This window comes from Musca autumnalis, unplaced genomic scaffold (assembly GCF_047663935.1).
Source record: "Musca autumnalis isolate F117 unplaced genomic scaffold, ASM4766393v1 scaffold_1, whole genome shotgun sequence".
Taxonomy (NCBI): domain Eukaryota; kingdom Metazoa; phylum Arthropoda; class Insecta; order Diptera; family Muscidae; genus Musca; species Musca autumnalis.
In genome coordinates, this window is record NW_027411644.1 from 57,107,080 (window position 1) to 57,129,908 (window position 22,829).

The 22,829-nt window shown below is 34.1% G+C and overlaps 1 protein-coding gene across 18 annotated transcripts in view; it reads left to right on the forward strand.

Annotated features, from left to right (window-relative positions):
• Window positions 1–22,829, forward strand: part of Cdep (Chondrocyte-derived ezrin-like domain containing protein) — a 254,904-nt gene that overhangs the window by 220,995 nt on the left and 11,080 nt on the right. For all 18 annotated transcript variants that reach the window (XR_012411622.1, XR_012411623.1, XM_073975232.1 and 15 more), the window contains one exon: window positions 22,523–22,770. Coding sequence is in view for 16 of the 18 variants with exons in the window: in XM_073975232.1 (XP_073831333.1) it covers window positions 22,523–22,770 (248 nt within the window). In the remaining 2 variants the exon portion in view is untranslated. The remainder of the gene's footprint in view (window positions 1–22,522; window positions 22,771–22,829) is intronic.

Sequence of the window (22,829 nt, forward strand, 5' to 3'; positions counted from 1 at the left end):
TGGGTCTTCGCTTAAAGACAACAACACAGGGTGGGATAATTTATGAAATGTCTTTTAGGATCCACGACGGTTATTGTCCGAAAAAAAATTTAAGCGACTGCAACATTTTTTTATGGATTTAGATCTTTGATATGAGCCGCGGAATATCACCATTTATTTACGGATTGTTTAGTGTACTTGATAAGCAGTATGGGTCTTTTATTATAGACGAAAACACAGGGTGATCTAATTTAGGGGATGACGTTTAGGATCAAACAATGCCTGTATTTAATTCGTTAGGAGTTTCACTTCTCAGCCCGTCTCTCTCGGCAGACATAGGTGGGACAAATGACTTAGCTTGGTAGAAATACCTTACTGCACGATAACTGGAGAGCTACGGAATATAAACGACTGTTTACTTATTTAGGGGTTAGGATATTGGATATATGTTACCATCATTTATTTGATGGTTGGTTGGAACACTCGATAAGTAGTGTGGGTCGTTGCTTAAAGACAAGAATACGGGGTGGTTTAATTTATGAAATATCTTTTAGGATCAATGACGGTTATTTTCCGAAAACGGTTATAGTCCGAAAAAATTGTAAGCGACTGCAACATTTTCTTATGGATTTAGATCTTTGATATGAGCCGCGGAATATCACCATTTATTTACGGATGGGTTAGTGTACTTGATAAACAGGGTGATCAAATTTAGGGCATGACTGTTAGGATCAAATTCGTTAGTATTTTATGCGCTTAGGAGGTGGTTGCGGACTTTGATAATAACTGATTTAGGTTGGCAGTACACCTTGCCCTAAGATAATGTGAATATTTAGGGGTAGGAGCGACTATAGCATTTACATATATAGGGGTAAGGGTCTTTGAAATAAGCTAGGGGACAAAACGAACTACAAAACCGATTATTAACCGATTAAACGAATGACTCGACGGACAGGGAAGGAAGTCTGCGTGTGGTCTCGCTGGAAGGTGGTGGAAATGCGGAAGAGATAACCTATCACTTTACTGCGCCATTTATATCTTTGAGTGTGTGGTTCAAAGAGTTTTAAACTAACAGATTCCATGGGAACGTAAGGTTCGGAGGTATCAACACTGATGAGCACGACACATATTCCTTTTTGCCTCGATCTTAGATACATATGTCTACTTAGTCGATTGTCTTGTTGATGGTATTATCGAATGAGAAACAGTTTTCAGTTGCCCAATACGAGTATCAGAATGGATTCCGCAAAAATACATAGCACTACAGCAGCATTACACGCCATATCGACACATATTTGTCGAGGACTTAACCAGAACAGTTATGGTGGCTCTTGACCTATCGTTCGATAAGTATGTGGGTCTTTGCTTAAAGACAAAATAACACGGGGTGGTTCAAGTTATGAAATAGAATTCATTTTTCAATACAAAACTCCTTAGGCCATGTTAGCTCGATTAATCCAATTAATTAGTTATGAAATATCTTTTAGGATCAATGACGGTTATTGTCCGCAAAAATTGTAAGCGACTGCAACATTTTTCTATGGATTTAGATCTTTCATATGAGCCATTTATTTATGGATGGGTTAGTGTACTTGATAAGCAGTATGGGTATTTTATTATAGACGAGAACACAGGGTGATCTAATTTAGGGAATGACTTTTAGGATCAAACAATACCGGTATTTAATTTGTTAGCAGTTTATGCGCTTAGGAGGTGGTTGCGGACTTTGCTAATAAAAATAAAAATTGTAAGACCCGTAGAGTGAAACGGGGAGTTCCCCAAGGCAGTGTGGTATCTCCTGAACAGTTTAACCTCTACATTTCTGAAATTCCACAGCCTTCTGACTTTGATAACATACGTGATAGGTTAAATGTCTTCATAGCTGACGTAGTGCAGTTCGTCCATATGGGGGATAAGAAAATATTCGTCGCTTATTCCACAGCCACACAGTTCACAATCTGAACGACTGAAATGAAGCATAACGTGAACATATTGGTCGATTGTGTCTTGATTTCGACCACCAACTACCCCAACAACCACCGTGGTGCAGTGGTAAACACGTCCGCCTTGCACTCAGAAGGTCTGCCGTTCGATTCCAAGGCCAGACAACATCGAATTACCTCTCAGAGTAATTTCCCCTTAGGGTAATGCTGAGTATTTCAGACATGGAAAACTTCTCTACAAGTGGTATCGTAAGACACGCCGTTCGGACTCGACGATAAAAAGTAGGTTCCATATAATTGAGGCAATATGAATCAGTCGGCACTCATTGATCCCTCTCCAAGATATTTATTGTAAAGTTCGAGTTATTTGCGGCAAGATCAGAAGTAGGGACAAGGTTCTCAATTTGCTGACTGGCAGCACTTGGGTCTTGATAAGGACAACTTGTTGACCTTTTATAAAGCAATATGCCGGTCTGTGGTAGGCTATGCGACACCAGTGTGGTATGCAACTGTATGCGCTATGCAGTGGAAGTATGTTCAAACCTGCCAGAATGCCATTTATTTATGGATGGGTTAGTGTACTTGATAAGCAGTATGGGTATTTTATTATAGACGAGAACACAGGGTGATCTAATTTAGGGAATGACTTTTAGGATCAAACAATACCGGTATTTAATTTGTTAGGAGTTTATGCGCTTAGGAGGTGGTTGCGGACTTTGCTAATAAAAATAAAAATTGTAAGACCCGTAGAGTGAAACGGGGAGTTCCCCAAGGCAGTGTGGTATCTCCTGAACAGTTTAACCTCTACATTTCTGAAATTCCACAGCCTTCTGACTTTGATAACATACGTGATAGGTTAAATTTCTTCATAGCTGACGTAGTGCAGTTCGTCCATATGGGGGATAAGAAAATATTCGTCGCTTATTCCACAGCCACACAGTTCACAATCTGAACGACTGAAATGAAGCATAACGTGAACATATTGGTCGATTGTGTCTTGATTTCGACCACCAACTGCCCCAACAACCACCGTGGTGCAGTGGTAAACACGTCCGCCTTGCACTCAGAAGGTCTGCCGTTCGATTCCAAGGCCAGACAATATCGAATTACCTCTCAGAGTAATTTCCCCTTAGGGTAATGCTGAGTATTTCAGACATGGAAAACTTCTCTACAAGTGGTATCGTAAGACACGCCGTTCGGACTCGACGATAAAAAGTAGGTTCCATATAATTGAGGCAATATGAATCAGTCGGCACTCATTGATCCCTCTCCAAGATATTTATTGTAAAGTTCGAGTTATTTGCGGCAAGATCAGAAGTAGGGACAAGGTTCTCAATTTGCTGACTGGCAGCACTTGGGTCTTGATAAGGACAACTTGTTGACCTTTTATAAAGCAATATGCCGGTCTGTGGTAGGCTATGCGACACCAGTGTGGTATGCAACTGTATGCGCTATGCAGTGGAAGTATGTTCAAACCTGCCAGAATGCCGCCCTAAGGTCTGCAACAGGGTGCATCTTCATGACAGTGAAGAATTTACCGGTATATCAACACAACTATATGTTGTCGATGCAGCATCCCTGCCATAATCTAGTGGATAGGCTTCTCCACCCAGGCACGTCAGGAGAGATCTCCGTAATCTAGAAAGAGAGATCCAATGGTACAGAGGAACGATAACCTCAAACCATTCAAACTGGTCTAGATGCGGCTTAAGTCTAGTTTAGGGCCGGGGCCTGAGTATAACCGATTAAGTTTGTCTTGTGCATGTCAACACTTTCCGAGATATGAGCCTTCAAAGTTCCGTAAATACCAATGTGGAAATCATTGTAAAGCTCGGCATATCATGATTGCAGTTAGCGGCTATTGGAAAAACTTGTAATTTTTAAAGGGAAGACTTATCCGCAGAGCCGGTTTTAGAACCTGTCAATGGATGACAAAAGCTTTTAAGTTTTAAAAGGATATTTAACCGGGCACAGAGGAACCAATTTGCGTTGCTATAGTCTGTCTTATAAGAAAAGAATTAGCGTGCGCTGCAACCAATATTTGCATTTGCCTGTTCAAAGTTTATAACTCTTCTTAAATATGGTGATGGAACTTACTAACTTGTCATGCTTGATTTTAGTGTAGTTGCAACACCCTGTTAGTTTATGAGGCTTCGATGCATATTCATATATTTAGGGACTAGTGGCTGGTGGCTGACCCTAAAAATTGGTACAAAACATTACTGCGTTACATTGTCTAATAGATGGTGTTTTTCTGACCACAAAAGAGTCAGTGCTCGAGAATAGGCATAGCTGGGAAGATCGACAAGGAAGACTTACTCAGCAAAATGTTTGCATCCGTGGATGCAGTTTAATCAGTAAAAGTGTACAGTACAAGTGAAGTTGGAGTACATCCCAGCAAAAAGTTTGCATCCGCGGATGAAGTTAAATCACTACAAATGTACAGTACATTTGCCGTTGTAATACATCTTTTCCTATGAATTCACTTATGAATTTTACAAGAGAGCGCGCAGCTAGGATGCACTCCATTTTGCTTCCATAGCACACAGCTAGAATGCACTCCATTTTCGATCCAAATCACGGCTTTTGATGCAGTGCTTTGCATTGAGTTTAAAGGCATTTTTCGGATTGCATTTTTAATCAGTCTAAAGTCAACACAGCTTCCAAAAATTTTTGCGGGGTATAAGTCGTCTATATCGTATAGAAGTACTATGGCATAGAAGATCTGTAAGTCCTTTATATGACATAGAAGAGCTCTGTCTCACATACGACATAAAAGACCAAAGCCTTTTTTAATGTTAAAGAGGACCTTAGGTACTCTTTTGGAAATTTGTCCTAAAGAACAATAAATAAAATACTAACAAACTATTGACTTTTTAGGGGTTAAGTTGTAAGGAACACCAACATTTTTATCTTTTCAGATGCATCACCCTGCATAAACTAATTTAGGTTGAATGTTATACCCTGTTTTGGGTCGCCATTGCCTAAAAATATAATCCCATTTAGCGGTTTGGGTGCCTTAATAATAATTGAACACCCAGCAAGGGTCACGATTGATTTTTGGGTTATATGTGCCACCCTTTTAAAGAAAAATTTGTTGATAATGCTAGAAGTTGGATATGGTGCAAAGCTTTACTATCGTCATATATTCCTGGACTCACCTTGAAAATTGTAATGTTACTCTGTGATGTTAAAATCAGCATAACGATAAATCAGCCACAGATGATAAGGATAAGGTCTCCACACTTAAAATATGCTCATCAGTGTCGTTATTGATACCAGAATTGAACAAATAGGCGTGGTTCTTGAACTAGATTATTATTGAAAATTCGTCCTAGAACTGTAGGAAATATTCAATGTACAGTAAGTACTGTACAGTATCGAACAATCAATTTTTTATCCGAGACAATTAAATTGATGTTCGCTTTGCATAATTATAGGCTCCAAAAATCCTATGGAATATACATATTAAATAGCTTAATAGTGAACTACCGGTAAAGAAATAAATCTAGTATTTTAGGTTTGTTGAAAAGAGGGAAAAAGACTAGGTTTGGAAATTCGGAATATTGAAACAAACTACAACAATGTTATTAGGTAGGATTTAAAAAAAAAAAAATTATGGACACCGCAATGTTGTGCTATTCTGTTAGTATTTTTATATAAGAATTATGGGTTTTAACTCCCAAAAAGAGAGAGCGAGGGAGTCGATTCAATTTCATAACTTCTTAGGTTTCTGTTGGTTTTCGGCAAGGCTAAGCTAACAATCTACCATATATATTAAGAGTATCTGAGTGGTATTTAAAAAGAGCTATTCAAATTATTCCGGGAAAGAAAATAAAACAAGAATGTCTTATGTCTAGACTTATTCTACTGATGGTCGTCGGTCAACGTTAAGAAAAATTATTTTATTAACTAAAATATTATAAACTAAACGATGGAACAATATAAAACACATTTTGTGAACTACAATAACAACCAGAAAATTCCTTTTTAATTCCCAACCAAAAAAAAACGTTTAATTTCTTTGAGACTGATTTTCATTCCTCTTGAAACAAAAACGAAAATTATAACCAAACAAAAACAAGTTTTAAACAATATTATTAAAGAAAAACAGAAATAGTTTAAAACCATTTTTTTAATTTTTAATAAATATAAAACAACAGATATATTATTATTAAATTTTAAAAGTCAAATACAAAAAAACAAAGAATATTATTCCCTCTTGGAAATCCACGAAGTGAAACAACTGAGGTCTACAAAATAAAACAAAAACCAATGGAAATATATAACTTATACACTGGAGGAGAAACATTGTATGTTTTAAACAAATTAAAAAATATTTGAAAAATGAAGGATGATAGTTAGAGGTGTTCCAAATGGGGTGGAAAGATGTGGTTGGGTGTTTCATACAACTTGGAGAGTCAGCAGTAAGACTTTTTAAACAATAAATTTAAATAACAACTTCAAAATGTAAAAATGCCATAAAATTATAATATTTTTTAAACTATTTATGGAAAATTGTGGTGTAAATTCTTTAAAGATTTTCAATATGACAACATTTTTTATGTCAAATTTATAAATATCATTTCGATTTTATTATTTTTTTATGATTATATTTGCTTTTTAAAATCTTCTATAAAAATGCTCATATTCCAAAAATTGATGAAAAATTTTTAAAATATTATTAATTGTAAGTAATTATTTATAACAATGGTGGATAAACATTACCATAATTATTTTTTTTATCAAACTTTGACAATTTTTTATGACAATTTCTGTTTATCAAAATGTAACATTTTATTTGATAACTATTTTAAACTGTTTATTTATATTTTAACTGACACATTAATAAATTTTTTTTACAAAAAATCATTTTTAAAGTTGATAAAAAAAGGTTGTCAAACATAAACATATTTATCAAAATGATAAATATGTTGGTCAACTTAACAATTTTGTCACAAATTGATTGATAAATATTTGAATTGCAAACAATGTAGATTCGTATAAATATAACAACATTTTGGTAACTTTGACAAACATTTCCACATTCTTCCACTTCATAAGAAGAAACACCTAACCAAATCTGCAGACCCCTGGAAAATCTCTTCAAAAAAAAAACTATATAACAAACCAAAATATTGCGATCGTAATATTCACCAAATCAAATAATGAAACCCCTTTAAAACTTCAATTTCATAACTTAATTTACACACAAACAAAAAAAAAACACAAGAAAAAACTTGCATACACACACACCAATTTTAAAGTAGAGTTGTCTGCGTAGGTTAAATTCCAATTTCAAAATGACTAATGAAAGATATAAATAAAAATGAATATATTCTAAAATAAAATGAAAGAATATTTAATTAGGTTGCGTTATCTATTTATAAAATAAATAATAACATCAACAACAACAACAACATATTTGTTCATAAAACAATAAATGTTAAATGAAAATATTCATTATTTTCATGAAAATAATTTGAAACCCAAACAAACAAAAAAATATGAACAATATAACACACAAAACATATATTGCACTGTTTATTCATCGAATAATGAAAAAAAGAAGAAAGAGAAGAAGTAAAAATAAAACATAGACAAAGAAAAAGATGAACTTATGTTAAAAAGAAACTTTAACGATTTAAAAAAGAAATAATTATTTAAAAAATCAAAAACAAAGGAAAAGGAACTAATGTTATTTTTAGCTATAGTTAAAAAACAAATGGAAGGTAAAGAAAAAAATAATGAAATTAACAAAAAACTATGACAAATAACAAATAGAAAAAGAAAGGGATCTTAAAGTAAAAAGTAGAATGTATTATTTTTTCTTTAAGTTATGATTTTTTATACCTTCAATATGTGTTTATGTGCAATTAAAGATTCTTGTAAATTATGGCACAACTCAATTAAATCGGGATTCTTAATAATGATTTAAAATCAAAATGGTCTCATAAACCAAACCCCTATTAATACGTATGTGTTATTATATAAGTAGTGCTGTCAATTTTGGATGTGTTATTCCCATACTAAATATATTTATGTATATAAAAACGAAGTGCTAAGTAACCGATGGATCATTAACGCTTAGGTGATACGACTGAAGCAAGGGTCCTGAAATATATAGCAGCATTCACCAATCATACATTTGAAACAAAATTCTTCTTCGTTCTTTTTTCGTAACAGGTTTAAAAATAGTATTTTTTAAGATAAACAACCAAACATTTAAACATTTCTTGAATTATCAAGAAAAATTACATTTATTTTCAATGACTTCAATTCCATTCATTTTTGATGGCTGCGACGAGAAATAAATCTACTTTTTAAAAAAAATCGTCCTGGAAGAAGAATACGAAAATTCAACAAAATTAATTTTCGTAGTAAAATGTACAGCAACGCCATCTATATTTCAAATATAACATTTTATTTGGAAGGTTTCTATTAGAAAGCCATATAGAAGAGTATAGTTTCAGGCGTAATATTATAATAAAAATATGTATAGGAAATAAGTGGATCTTCTCATTGAATCTATTCCTCGTTGAGCTGCTTTCTTCTTTTTAAGCCTTTTTTAAAGAAGATGATATGATATTTTTTGTTATAATCTTTACAAGATATGGTCCACATAAAGGTCTTTAAGGTTTTCGACTGCCAAAAATACTAAAGCAAACTCCTTAACTTTTAACATATTCTGGGATTCAAAGGATTTAGTCCAAAAAAATATTCTTTTGAAATCCACGAGCCATGTTGGTCGCCTGAAAATTATTCTTTAAAAATCCACGAGCCATGTTGGTCCCCCTGAAAAATATTCTTTTAGATTCCACGAGCCATGTTGGTCCCCCTGAAAAATATTCTTTTAGATTCCACGAGCCATGTTGGTCCCCTGAAAATTTATCTTAAAAAATCCACGAGCCATGTTGGTCCCCTAAAAATTATTCTTTAAAGATCCACGAGCCATGAGAGTCTCCAGAAAAATATTCTTTTAAAATCCAGGAGCCATGTTGATCCCCCGAAAATTTATCTTAAAAAATCCACGAGCCATGATAGTCCCCTGGAAAATATTCTTTAAAAATCCACGAGCCATGATAGTTCCCTGGAAAATATTCTTTAAAATCCACGAGCCCCGATAGTCCTCGGGAAAATATTCTTTTAAAATCCACGAGCCAAGTTGGTCCCCTAAAAAAAATTCTTTAAAAATCCACAAACCATCATACACCCCTAAAAAATATTCTTTTAAAATCCACGAGCCATGTTGGTCCCCTGAAAAACATTCTTTAAAAATCCACAAACCATCATACACCCCTGAAAAACATTCTTTAAAAATCCACAAACCATCATACACCCCTGAAAATTATTCTTTAAAAATCCACGAGCCATGTTGGTCCCCTAAAAATATTCTTTTAAAATCCACGAGCCAAGTTGGTCCCATGAAAATTATTCTTTTAAAATCCACGAGCCAAGTTGGTCCCATGAAAATTATTCTTTTAAAATCCACGAGCCATGTTGGTCCCCTGAAAATTATTCTTTTAAAATCCACGAGCCATGTTGGTCCCCTGAAAATTATTTTTTTAAAATCCACGAGCCATGTTGGTCCCCTGAAAAATATTCTTTTAAAATCCACGAGCCATGTTGGTCCCCTGAAAAATATTCTTTTAAAATCCACGAGCCATGTTGGCCCCTGAAAATTATTCTTTTAAAATCCACGAGCCATTTTTGTCCCCTGAAAATTATTCTTTAAAAATCCACGTACCATGATATACCCCTAAAAAATATTCTTTAAAAATCCACGAGCCATGATAGTCCCCTAAAAAATATTATTTAAAAATCCACGAGTCATGAATGTCCCCTGAAAAATATTCTTTAAAAATCCACTAGCCATGATAGTCCCCTGAAAAATATTCTTTAAAAATCCACGAGCCACGATAGTCCCCTAAAAATATTCTTTTAAAATCCACGAGCCATATTGGTCCCCTGAAAATTATTCTTTTAAAATCCACAAACCATGATAGACCCCTGAAAAATATTCTTTAAAAATCCACGTGCCGTAATTTTAAAAATATTGCATAGGGGAGGTATCCCGCACCCTCTGGAATTCAATAAAATATGTAGCCTGTTTTCGGAGGTCATCCCTGTACATTCCATGACAATTTCAAGAAAATCGGTTCAGTAGTTTTTGCAATAAAAAAAAATTAAATTGAAAATTGAAAAAAGTGGGCGTGGTAAAATTTTCTTTCCATAAAAACCTAAATTTGGTTGGGTTCAAGAAAATATGCACCCTATTTTCATCTGGGGCCATTCTCTGAAAATTGCAGGAAAATTGGTTCTGTAGTTTTGTCGATGCAACATATTTTAAAAAGAGGGCGTGGTCAAGTCTTTGGGCCCTAAAAAAGTAGGTAAGGTCGAGACACAACCACAATTGTCTCGCAAATTAATTTCCAAACCGATACATTCGTAATTATTGTAAATATAGCATTTTTAAAAAATAAGGTGTAGGGGACGTACCCCGAGGTCTTATATTTCTAGAAGGCCTATATAGGAAGCCCTCTATCTATAGAAGACCTTCATAGGAGGTCTACAATCTACTGAAGGTCTACACAGGAAGTCTTCTATCTATAGAATACCTTATAAGAAATCTTATATCTATAAAAGACCTTCATAGGAGGTCTTTTATTTATAGGAAGTCTTTTATCTAAAGAAGGCTTTTATAGGAGGTCTTCTATCTCTAGAAGGCCTTTATAGGAAGTCTCCTTTCAGCTATATCGGTTTAGTAGTTTTTGTAAAAAAGATTAAAATTGAAAAAAGTGGGTGTAAAAGTGGGCTTGGTCAAATTTTTAAAACCCCCGGGCCTCCCCCTGGCTACGTCGGTGGTGGATATAGATATCAAAGGATGGTGGATCGTCTAATGGAAGATCCTTTTACATTCTTATAGAGAATATAACATCGAAGATTATAAAAGATCAGTGGAAGACCATTGTGGATGTACAGATCTTCATATGGAAGTCCAGATGATCTTCATATTGAAGATTAGTTGTTCTTCAAATCGGTGCATCGTATTATAGAAGATCTTAGAGATACGTCGTCGAAAGCTAGAATAGACGTTGTACACTTTTCGATTTTTGCAAATCAACGAAAAGTCGATTTTTCAATTTTGACAAATTAGTTAAAAATCCACTTTCGTTTTTTTATCAGAGTCGACTTTATTTGCCTTCATGATCGAATTTAAGGCTTTTTTTGATAAATATTTTTGCCATCACAGGTTGTCGTTCAAATACGTGTCCTCCTGAAAAAATCTTTATTAAAAAAGATCATAAAAATCGACTTTTCGATTGACTCCAAAGTAAAAAGTCTACGTCGATTTGTAGACTTTTTAACGCAAAAAGTCGATTAATGTAGGAAATCAGATAATCTCCTGTAAAAAATGGAACTTCCTAACGAAGATCTGCGGATCTTTTTAAAGTAGATTAGTCCATGATTACTCTCTTACTGAAGATCAATAAATTTTTCTTAATGAATATTATTTGATTTTCTTTATAGAAAATTGGAGGATATTCTTATAAAATATTATATAATTTCTTTTAGGAGACCAGAGAATATTCGTACAGAAAATCTGTGGATCGTTTTTTTAACGGAACATTGTAGTTTTTTAATTAATCGGTAAAATCGAATTTCAAATGAGATTTTAAAATGTTAAGTATTAAGATGGAAACTTCAAATACTCGATTAACAACTGAAACACTACGAATTATTGGCCTGTCTCCTTAAATGATTCGAATTCGTTCGAATTTTTACCAAACCCGTATTATTGTAGACAATTTCTGTTTGATTAGCAACAAAAATGAATCAAAAATGCTTCGATTCGTCTTAGAGAAACAGGCCATGTATGTTGTTTACTTCGAATGCAAATGAAAAGTTCAAATTACAAAACGATGTTATTGTTCGAATTTGAATTAATTCGAGATATAACAAAAATAGATTTTAAAGATTTCTGAGATTTACGAAGTTTCTTATGCGAATAAAGTTCTAAAATTACAAGTGAAATAGTTCATATACCAAAATGCATCCGAAATTGATACACTGCTAGAAATTTATACACGGCTAAGTACAGCTAAACTTCACTATGACGTAGCTGGGGCGAACAATTAATACTTTATAGAGAACCTTCGCTATATACTATTTTTGTAAGAGAATTATTCCTCTTTAGAAACGTTTGTTTTAGCGAAGTTTTTATCTTCTTTTTATTTGAATTAAAAACTCCAATGTAAGGCTCAATCTGTTTTCCATTGTTTCTAAGTAATATAAATTAATCAAAATTTTTAATAAATTATGCAATTGGAAAATTCGCACTTAATTTTATTAGTCAAAAATATTTTAATCAAAAGAAGGTTTATACTTTGAAATTATTTTCATTGTAATAATAATATGTATAATCAAAAATAAATCCACACTAAGTTTCTTGTAAAGTTATTAAGATAATTTAATATTATTAATTATAATCAAAATTCTTCAATAATCCTATAATCAAACTATTATTGTATTGTAATTTAGTTGTAAAATAATATTGTATTTATTAATTACTTTACTTTATGTGTAAACGTTGTATATGTTTGGAAGAGCGAAATGAGTAAGAAAATGGCAAAGATTAACGAAAAAACAATTTGGAAAATTTGCATTTAGATTTTCATTTTAACAAATTTACAATTAAAAACCAAACAACAACAACAACTCTTCTTTGTAGATTATTACATTTACAAAAACAACAATAACAAAAACAAAAATGAAATAATTTACTCAGATAATGGTTTTTGGGAGGGGGAATGGTTTAAAGAAATTTCCAAAAATATTTGTATAAATCAGTCAAATAAGTTTTATATATGTACATATGTAGACCACGTACCACTTCTATCTCTAGAAGTACTACATAGGAGGTCTTCTGTCTCTAGAAGACCTACACAGGAAGACTTTCATAGGAGGTATTTTATATATATAGGACATACATAGAAGGACTTCTAATTCTAGAAGACCTATGTACTTGGTCTTCTATCTCTAGAAAAATTACTTAGGAAGTCTTCTATCTCTAGAAGATCTACATAGGAGGTCTACTATATAGATAAGACCTACATAGTAAGTATTCCATCTATAGAAGACTTTCGTAGAAAGTATTTTATCTACATAAGACCTACATAGGAGGCCTTTTATCTCTAAAATCCCTACATCTGAGGTCTTCTATCTCTAGAAGACCTACATAAGTGATTTTCTATCTCTAAATAACCCATATTGAAAGTCTTCCATCTATCTAAGACCTTCATAGGAGATCATTATCTATAGAAGACCTTCATAGGAGGCCTCATATCTGTAAAATACCTTCATAGGAGGTCTTCTATTTATAGGAAGTCTTTTATATATAGAGGGCCTACATAGAAGGTCTTCTATAGATAATTACATCCTATGAAGGTCTTATATATTCTATCTCTAGAAGGCCTACATAGAAGGTCTTCTATCTCTAGAAGAATTACGTAGGAAATCTTCTATCTCTAGAATACCTATATAGGAGATCTACTATCTAGAGAAGACCTACATAGTAAGTATTCCATCTATAGAAGACTTTCATAAGAAGTATTTTATCTACAGAAGAGCTACATAGGAAGCCTTCTATCTCTAAAATCCCTGCATAAGAGGTCTTCTATCTCTAGAAGTCCTACCTAAGAGGTTTTCTATCTCTAGATGACTCATATTGAAGGTCTTCCATCTATATAAGACCTTCATAGGAGGTCAATATCTATAGAAGACCTTCACAGGAGGCCTCATATTTGTAAACGACCTTCATAGGATGTCTTCTATTCATAGTAAGTCTTTTATCTATAGAGGGCCTACATAGCAGGTCTTCTATCTCTAGATGGTCTTTATAGGAGATCTTCTATCTCTAGAAGACCTACATAGGAAGCACTCTATCTGTCGAAGACTTACGTAGGAGGTCTTAAATCTATAGAAGACCTCCTAGGTATTTTATCAATAGAGGGCCCACATAGTAGGCCTTCTGCCTCTAAAAGATTTCCATAGAAGTCTTCTATCTCTATAAGACATACATAGGAGGTATACTATCTACAGAAGATCTACACAGGAAGTCTTCTATCTATAGAATACCTTATAAGAAATCTTATATCTATAGAAGAATTTCATATGAGGCCTTCTATTTATAGGAAGTCTATTATCTATAGAGGGCCTATATCGAAGTTCTTCCATCTCTAGAAGGCCTTTACAGAAGATCCTCTATCTCTAGAAGTCCTTTATAGGAAGTTTTCTATCTGTAGAAGGCCTTTATAGGAGGTCTTCTATCCCTAGAAGGCCTTTATAGGAGGTCTTCTATCTCTAGAAGACCTACATAGGAGGTCTTTTATCTGTAGAGGACCCACATAGAACGCCTTTTATCTCTAAAAGATTTCCATAGAAGTCTTCTATCTCTATAACACATACATAGGAGGTCAACAATCTACAGAAGATCTACACAGGAAGTCTTCTATCTATAGAATACCTTATAAGAAATCGTATATCTATAGAAGACCTTCATATGAGGTCTTTTATTTATAGGAAGTCTTTTATCTATACAAGGTCTTTATAGGAGGTCTTCTATCTCTAGAAGGCCTTTATAGGAGGTCTTCTATCTGTAGAAGGCCTTTATAGGAGGTCTTCTATCTCTAGAAGGCCTTTATAGGTGGTCTTCTATCTCTAAAAGACCTATATAGGAAGCACTCTATCTGTAGAAGACCTACATAGGAGGTCTTAAATCTATAGAAGACCTTCATAGGAGGTCGTTTATCTATAGAGGACCCACATAGAAGGCCTTCTATCTCTAAAAGATTTCCATAGAAGTCTATATTTATAAGACATACATAGGAGGTTTACCATCTACAGAAGATCTACACAGGAAGTCTTCTACCTATAGAATACCTTACAAGAAATCTTATATCTATAGGAGACCTTCATAGGAGGTCTTTTATTTATAGGAAGTATTTTATCTATACATGGCCTTTATAGGAGGTCTTCTATCTCTAAAAGGCCTTTATAGGAGGTATTCTATCTGTAGAAGGCCTTTATAGGAGGTCTTCTATCTCTAGAAGGCCTTTATAGGAGGTCTTCTATCTCTAGAAGACCTGTATCTGTCAAAGACCTACGGAGGAGGTCTTAAATCTACAGAAAACCTTCATAGGAGGTCTCTCATCTACAGAGGACCTTTATAGGAGGTCTTGTATCTATAGAAGACCTTCATAGGATGGCTTAATTCTATAAAAGACCCTTATATGAGGTCTTCTATTTATAGAAGACCTACATAGGAAGTCTTATAACAATAGAGAGCTTACATAGGAGGTCTTCTATCTCCATAAGACCTTTATAGGATGTCTTCTATCTACAGAAAACCTACATAGCAGATCATCTTTCTACAAAAGAACCACATAGGAGGCCTTCTTTATATAGAAGACCTTCATAGAAAATCTTCTATCTATAGCATACCTCAATAGGAGGTCTTCTGTCTATAGAAGACTTTGTTAGGAGTTCTTCTATTTATAGAAGACCTTCATAGGATATCTTGTATTTAGAGAAAACCTTAATAGGAGGTCTTTTATAGGAAATATTATATCTATAGAAGACCTTCACAGGTGGTCCTCTATCTATAGAACCCCTTAATATATAGAAGGCCTCATAAGAGGTAGGTTAGGTTTAGGATGCGTAACTGCCATGCTGGCAGCCACTCCACTCGGAGACCTTGAGGAATATTTGTAGCAGACTTTCGTAGGAAGTCTTATACCTTTAGAAGAACTACAATCGAGGTCTTCGATCTCTCTTCTATCTTTTACCTTGATATGAGGTCTCATCGGTCGTCTTCCATTTATAGAAGGCGTTCCTAGAATGTCTTCTATTTATAAAAAAACCTTTATAGGAGGTTCTTCTATCTATAGAAGACCTTCATAGGAGGATCTTCTATCTATAACAGACCCTCATAGAATGTCTTCCATCTTTTATCTATAGCAAGCCTTCATATACAATTTTCTATCTATAACAGATCTTCATAGGAGGTCTTCAATTTATAAAAGACCTTCATAGAATGTCTTCTACCTAAAGCAGACCTTCATAGGAGATCTTCTATCTATAGCAGACTTTCATAGGAGATCATCTATCTATAGAAGATCTTTATTGTAGGACCTGTATCTACAGAAGGCCTTCACAGTCTTCCTCTATCTATTGCCGACATTCATAGGATGTCTCCTATTTATAGAATACCTACTACCTACTTTATCTGTAGAATACCCACTATGTAGTTCATCTATCTATAGAAGACTTAGTCCATATTTACATTAGTCAATTTTCCTTGCGACAATTGTCAGTTTGATGGAGAGAGAGAGGTGAGGAACCTTTGCCTCTCAACACCCTCTCTCACCGACAAACTGGCAATTGCCGCAAGGAAAATTACCTAATGTAAATATGGACTTACATAAGAAGTCTTTCATTTATAAAAGACCTACACGAGGTCTTCTATCAATAGAAGACCCACATAGGACGTATACAATCTCTAGGAAACCTCCATAAGTGATCTTTTATTTATTTAAAAATTACAAAGGAACTCTTCTTTCAAGAAAAGGCCTTTTTCTATTAAAAGACCTATGTCTTAAGAATTCTCCTCTTGTCTTTAGAAGACCTCAAGAATTCTTAATTTTTTCTACGATTCAAGATTTCTTCTGTTGTCTATAGAACACCTCAAGAAGTCTTCTATTACCTATAGAAGACCTCAACAATTCTTTCGTTGTCTATAGAAGACCTGAAGAGATCTCCTGTTGTCTTTAGAAGACCTCAAGAATTCTTATTTTTTCTACCATTCCAGATTTCTTCTGTTGTCTATAAAACACCTCAAGATGTCTTTCAACAATAGGCCATCTTCTATTAAAAATCCTCTGTCTCAAGAATTCTCCTGTTGTCTTTAGAAGAACTCAAGAAATCTTATTTTCCTACTATTGACGATTTCTTCTGTTGTCTATAGAACACCTCAAAAAGTCTTTTATTACCTATGGAAGACCTCAACGATTCTTTCGTTGTCTATAGAAGACCTGAAGCGGTCTCCTGTTGCCTTTAGAAGACCTCAATAATTCTTATTTTTTTCTACGATTCAAGATTTCTCCTGTTGTCTATTGAACACCTCAAGAAGTCTTTCATCTATAGGCATTCTTCTATTAAAAGACCTCTGTCTCAAGAATTCGCCTGTAGGCTTTAGAAGACCTCAAGAATTCTTATTTTTCTACGATTCAAGATTTCTCCTGTTGTCTATAGAACACCTCAAAAAGTCTTCTATTGCCTATGGAAGACCTCAACAATTCTTTCGTTGTCTATAGAACACCTGAAGAGGTATACTGTTGTCTATAGAATTCCCTAAGAATTCTTCTGTTGTCTAGAAAAGGTCTAAAGTGGTTCTCTGTTGTCTAGAGAAGCCCTCAAGAGTTATTATGTTGCCTATAGAAGCCTTAAGGAGTCATTTGTTGTCTATGAAAGGCTTTAAGGGTTCTTGTGTTGTGTAAAGAAGACCTTAAATAGTCTGCTATTACCTACATAAGAATCAAGGTATCTTTTATTGTATATAGAATGTTTCGCGAGGTCTTCTGTTGACTACAGAAGATCTGAAAAAATCTTCTTTCGTCTATAGTAGCCTCAAGGAGTCATTTGTTGTCTATAGAAGGCTTTAAGAGGTCTTATGTTGCCTATAGAAGACGTCAAGAAGTTTTCTGTTGTTGCCTATAGAAGCCACAAGGAATATTTTGTTGTCTATGAAAGGCGTCAAAGGGGTCTTCTGTTGCGTATAGAAAACCCCAAATGGTCCTCTGTTGCCTACAGAAGTATGAAGGAGTCTTTTATTGTCTATAAAAGGTTTCGCGAGGTCCTCTGTTGACTGTGAAAGACCTCAAGGAGCTGTTTATTGTCTATAGAAGGCTTTAAGAAGTCTTCTGTTGACTATAGAAGGCGTCAAGAAGTTTTCTGTTGCCTATAGAAGCCACAAGGAGTCTTTTATTGTCTACGAAAGGGGTCTTCAGTTGTGTATAGAAGACCTCAAACGGTTCTAAAGAGTCTTTTATTATCTATAGAAGGTTTCATGAGGTCTTCTGTTGACCATACACAGAAAAAATTTTAGCCATTTAATAAAAAAAATTCAAAGATTCAATCAAAAATTTATCGATTTTCCGGCGATAAAAAAATTGTCATATTGACAAAATTCGATAAAATTATTTGATCACAAAGTAAAAATAAATCTGATAAAATATTTCACATATTGACAAAAATATTTATCAAAATATTCCACATTATCAATATGTGAAATATTTTATCAGTTCAATATAAGAAATCGATAAATATTTTAGTTAATATGTGAAATATTTTATCAGTTGTATTTTTACTTTGTGATCAAATAATTTTATCGAATTTCGTCAATATGATACATTTTTTTATCGCCGGATTTTTTTTTTCTGTGTAGAAGACTTCAAGAGGTATTCTGCTGCCTAAAGAAAACTTTAAGGGGTTTTCCCTTGTCTTAAGAAGGTCTCAAGATTTATAACATTTTCTAAGGAAGGTCTTTGTATAAAAGACCTGTATAATATTTATAGAAGACCATCTATAGAAGATCTACATTACATTATTTTTTTCCTAACCATTCTCTACCTAAACCACAGCTGAGTAATAAAATTAGTTAGGATTTAGTGCCAAATTTTAGATTATATACAAATCAAGAAATTATATTAAAAAAAGAAAAGAAAAACAAAAAAACGAACAAACGAAAATAAGGTTTAATTATAAATGTTATAAAAAGACAAAACAAGTGGCAAATTTAACGAAAGAGAAAAAAGTTTATTAACAAATAAAAGAAAATATATATTAAAAAAAACATTAAGTGAATCATTCTTATTATAAGAACTTGTACCTTTTTCCTGTTATAACTGATGAGAGAACGAAAGCCAAAAGCATTCAAAATGTTCAATACTTATGTGTCAAAACAAAAGAGCCAAGAAAATATATATATTGAAAACCCCGAAAAATTTATAATTAATGTAGAGAAACTAAATTGGATAAATGCTGAACAAAAAAATATTTATTTAAAAAAACGAAAGGCTTTTTTTATATTATATTAAAATTAAAATCTAAATAATATTTTTTTGTAACTTGGCTTAAATGTTTAACTAAAAAAACAAGCAAACATTAAAATGCAAAGCGAAAAAAGAAGAGCATTACCGGGAAATAAGGCAATTTCAGTTTTGTTTCTTTGCAAATCAATCAGTATTAATTAGCAAACAAATTAAGTGTCAATAAGTTAATTTAATTAAAAAAAAATTAAATTAATTGCAAAATCAAATTATTAATATTTTTAAGTATTCTCTTTAAGTGTTAAGAGAGAAAAAAAGAAGAAATTTTTAATAATTTCAGAGTAATTTTCCACTAAGAAGCAAAAATACGAAATTTATTTAAAATTCCATTATATTTTTTCAAAACCACTTTTCCAATAACAACAAACAAACAAAAACCAAAACTGCAAACAAGTCATATAAATAAAAACCAACAAAAAAAAAATAATTCTAAAATTTCACAAAATTAACAACTAAAATAAAACGGACAACAGTTAAGAATGCAAGTGAAACAAACCATAAAAAAACAAACAAAAAAGAGAAACAGAAAAATTTAATCAAATCCCCCATTTATTAATCTATAAAAAGAAAACAACAACTAAACTGAAAAGTGAAATGGAAAATAACACAGAAAAAAACAAACGAAACCAACAAAAAGAAAGAGAAAAATAAATAAAAATTAATCATTAATGAAAAAATATTTCATGGCGAAATTTAGTTTTCTTTAGAGGACAAATAAAGGTTTTCCATCAGCGCAAGAGTTATAGAAGAAATTCTGTTTCTCTGATCTTCTATCCATATAAAATCTACATGGGAAGTCCTTTATCCAAACATGGGAGACCTACAGAGGTATTCAGTTGTCTAAAGAAAAACTCAAGGGGTCATATGTTGGCCATGGAAGACTTGAAGAGGTCGTCTGTTGATTATAGAAGCCTCAAGATGTTTTTTATTGCCTATACAAGGCATCAAGAGGCCTTCGGTTGTTTATAAAAGATCTCAAGAGGTCTTAAAGAAAAACTTAAGGGGTCATATATTGTCTAAAGAAGTCCTCAAGAGGTCATCATTTGTATATAGACGATTCCCAGAGGTCATACTTTGTCTACAACAGACTTCAAAAGGTCATATGTTGCATAGAGAATACCTCAAATTGTCCTCTGTTCCCTATAGAAGCCAAGAGGCTAAGCAGCAAACAAAATAAGAGTGCCAGTGAAGATGAGTTCTTCAATCTACTGCATTGAGAAGCTGGATGAGTCCAACTATGACTAGTCCACCAGGAGTGTTGGGACATAGTGAACGACACAACAGTAAAGCCGGACAAAGGTAATGCTGCTTGGAGTAAAACAGACGAAAAGGCCTTAGCATCAATAATCCTCAGCGTGACTCCAAGGCTGATATGCAACATCAAATCATGCAAAACTTCGTCCGAGGCGTGGAACACTCTAAGAGAAATCCACATGCCAAAAGGTCCAGTACGGAAGTGAGGCTTTTTAAGCAGTTATTGGCATTGCGGATGGACGAAGATGGCGACATACAAGGGTATGTGTGCGAATTTGCATCGTTAGTCGACAAGTTAGCGGAGATTGGCATAGAACTACAAAAGGAACTGTTCGTCATAATTCTTCTTGCAAGTTTGCCAAAATCCTTTGAGAATTTTGGGGTGGCGTTGGAATCGAGAGACGAGTTGCCAAGTATGAGTTCCCTCAAAGTTAAGCTGGGTCCATAACCTCTTGAAACTATTTTTGGTTTTATGCAGTGAACCACCATTTGAATAAAGTGAAAGTTGCTGTGAACATCCCCTCGAGAACTAAAGTCGCCTTGGCCTCTTTTATTGTCCATAGAACGCTTCATGAGGTCTTCTGTTTCCTATAGAAGACTTCTAGAGGTTTTCTGTTGCCTATAGAATACATCAAGAGGTGTTAAATTACCTATAGAAGCTTCAAGAGTCTTTTATTGTCTATGGAAAATTTCAAGGGGTCTTCTGTTGCCTATAGAAGACCTCAAATAGTCCTCCGTTGCCTATAGAAGCCTCAAGGATTCATTTATTGTCTATAGAAGGCTTTAAGAGGTCTTCCGTTGCCTATAGAAGACGTCAAGAAGTTTTTGTTGCATATAGAAGTCACAATAAGGCTTTTATTTACTATGGAAGGATTCAAGCGGTCTTATGTTGCCTATAGGAGCCTCAAGATGACTTTCATTGCCTATAGAAGGCTTCTCGAGGTCTTCTGTTGTATATATAAGACCTTAAGAGGTTTTCTGTTGTCTATAGAAGACCTCAAATTATCTTCTGTTGCCTCTTGGAGCCTCAAGAAGTCCTTTAGTGTCTATAGAAGGCTTTGTGAAGTCTTTTGTTGCCTATAGTAGACCTCAAGAAATCTTCTGTATCCTGTAGAAGCCTCAAGGAGTCATTCATTGTCTATAGAAGGTTTCAAGAGCTCTTCTGTTTTTGTTTGTCTACAGAAGTCGCAATGAGTCTTTCATTGTCTATGGAAGAATTCAAAGAGTCTTCTGTTGCCTATAGAAGACCTCAAGAGGTTTTGCGCTGTCAATAGAAGACCTCAAGAGGTCTTCTGTAGCCTATAGAAGGCCTCAAGAGGTCGTAAGCTCTGTACAGGAGATTTCAAAAGGTCTTCTGTTATCAATAGAAGACATCAAGAGGTCGTATGTTGTCTGTAGAAGACATCAAGAGATCTTCTGTCGCCTATAGAAGTGCTCAAGAGGTCTTCTCTTGCCTCTTGAAGATCTCAAGAATTCTTCTGTAAACTATAGAAGACTTCAAAAGGTGTTCTGCTACCTATAGAAGACCTCAAAAAGTCGTATGTTCTCTACAGAAGAGAAGTTATCTGTAGAACACCTCAGGAGGTTTTCGGTTGCCTATAAAAGACCTCAAGAGGTCTTCCGTTATCAAGACCTAAAGAGCTCTTCTATTGCCTATAGAAAGCCTTAAGAGGTCGTATATTCTCTATAGAAGACCTCTTGAGGTCTTCTGTTGCCTGTAGAAGACTTCAAGATACCTTCTGTTGCCTTTAGGAGACTTCAAAAGGTGTTCTTTTGTCTGTAGATAACATTAAAATGTCTTATGTTGCTTTTAGAAGACTACAAGAGGTCTTCTTTTGCCTATAGAAGCCATCAAAATGTCTTCTATTGCCTGTTGGAGACCTCAAGAAGTCTTCTGTAAACTATAAAATACTTCAGTATGTCTTCTGTTGCCTAAAGAAGACCTCAATAGGTGTTCTCTTGCATATAGAAGACCTCTAGAAGTGTTCTGTTGCCTATAAAAGAACTCAAGAGATCTTCTGTTGCCTTCTTTTGCCTGTTGAAAGCCTCTAGAGACCTTATGTTGTCTATAAACTCTCGAATCTTCGATAACAAATGTTCGCTTATTAACCGACCTCTGGCATCTCCACTATTCCAAATCACAATTCTAATGACATCCTTTGTTTTTCTAACTTTCAGAAGTGTACCATGGCATCAATGGCAACATGTCCTTGGATCGGAGGGATCTAACTATCGGATCAGATAAATCATCATCGCTGTCACGTTCCGAAGCTGGTACCTATGATGTTATACAAGCGGAAATACAACATGCCAAGAGACATGAGCTGGCAACAGGTCAGGCGACAATTGTGCATACAAATGGAGCGGCAGGTGGAGCAGCCGCAGGATCGGCCGCCGGCGACAGTGATGCCGAAGCTAAAAAGAGGGTAAGTGTAAACAAAAGTTTAATGCACAAATTCCATTAACCAAAAAAACTTCTTGGCTT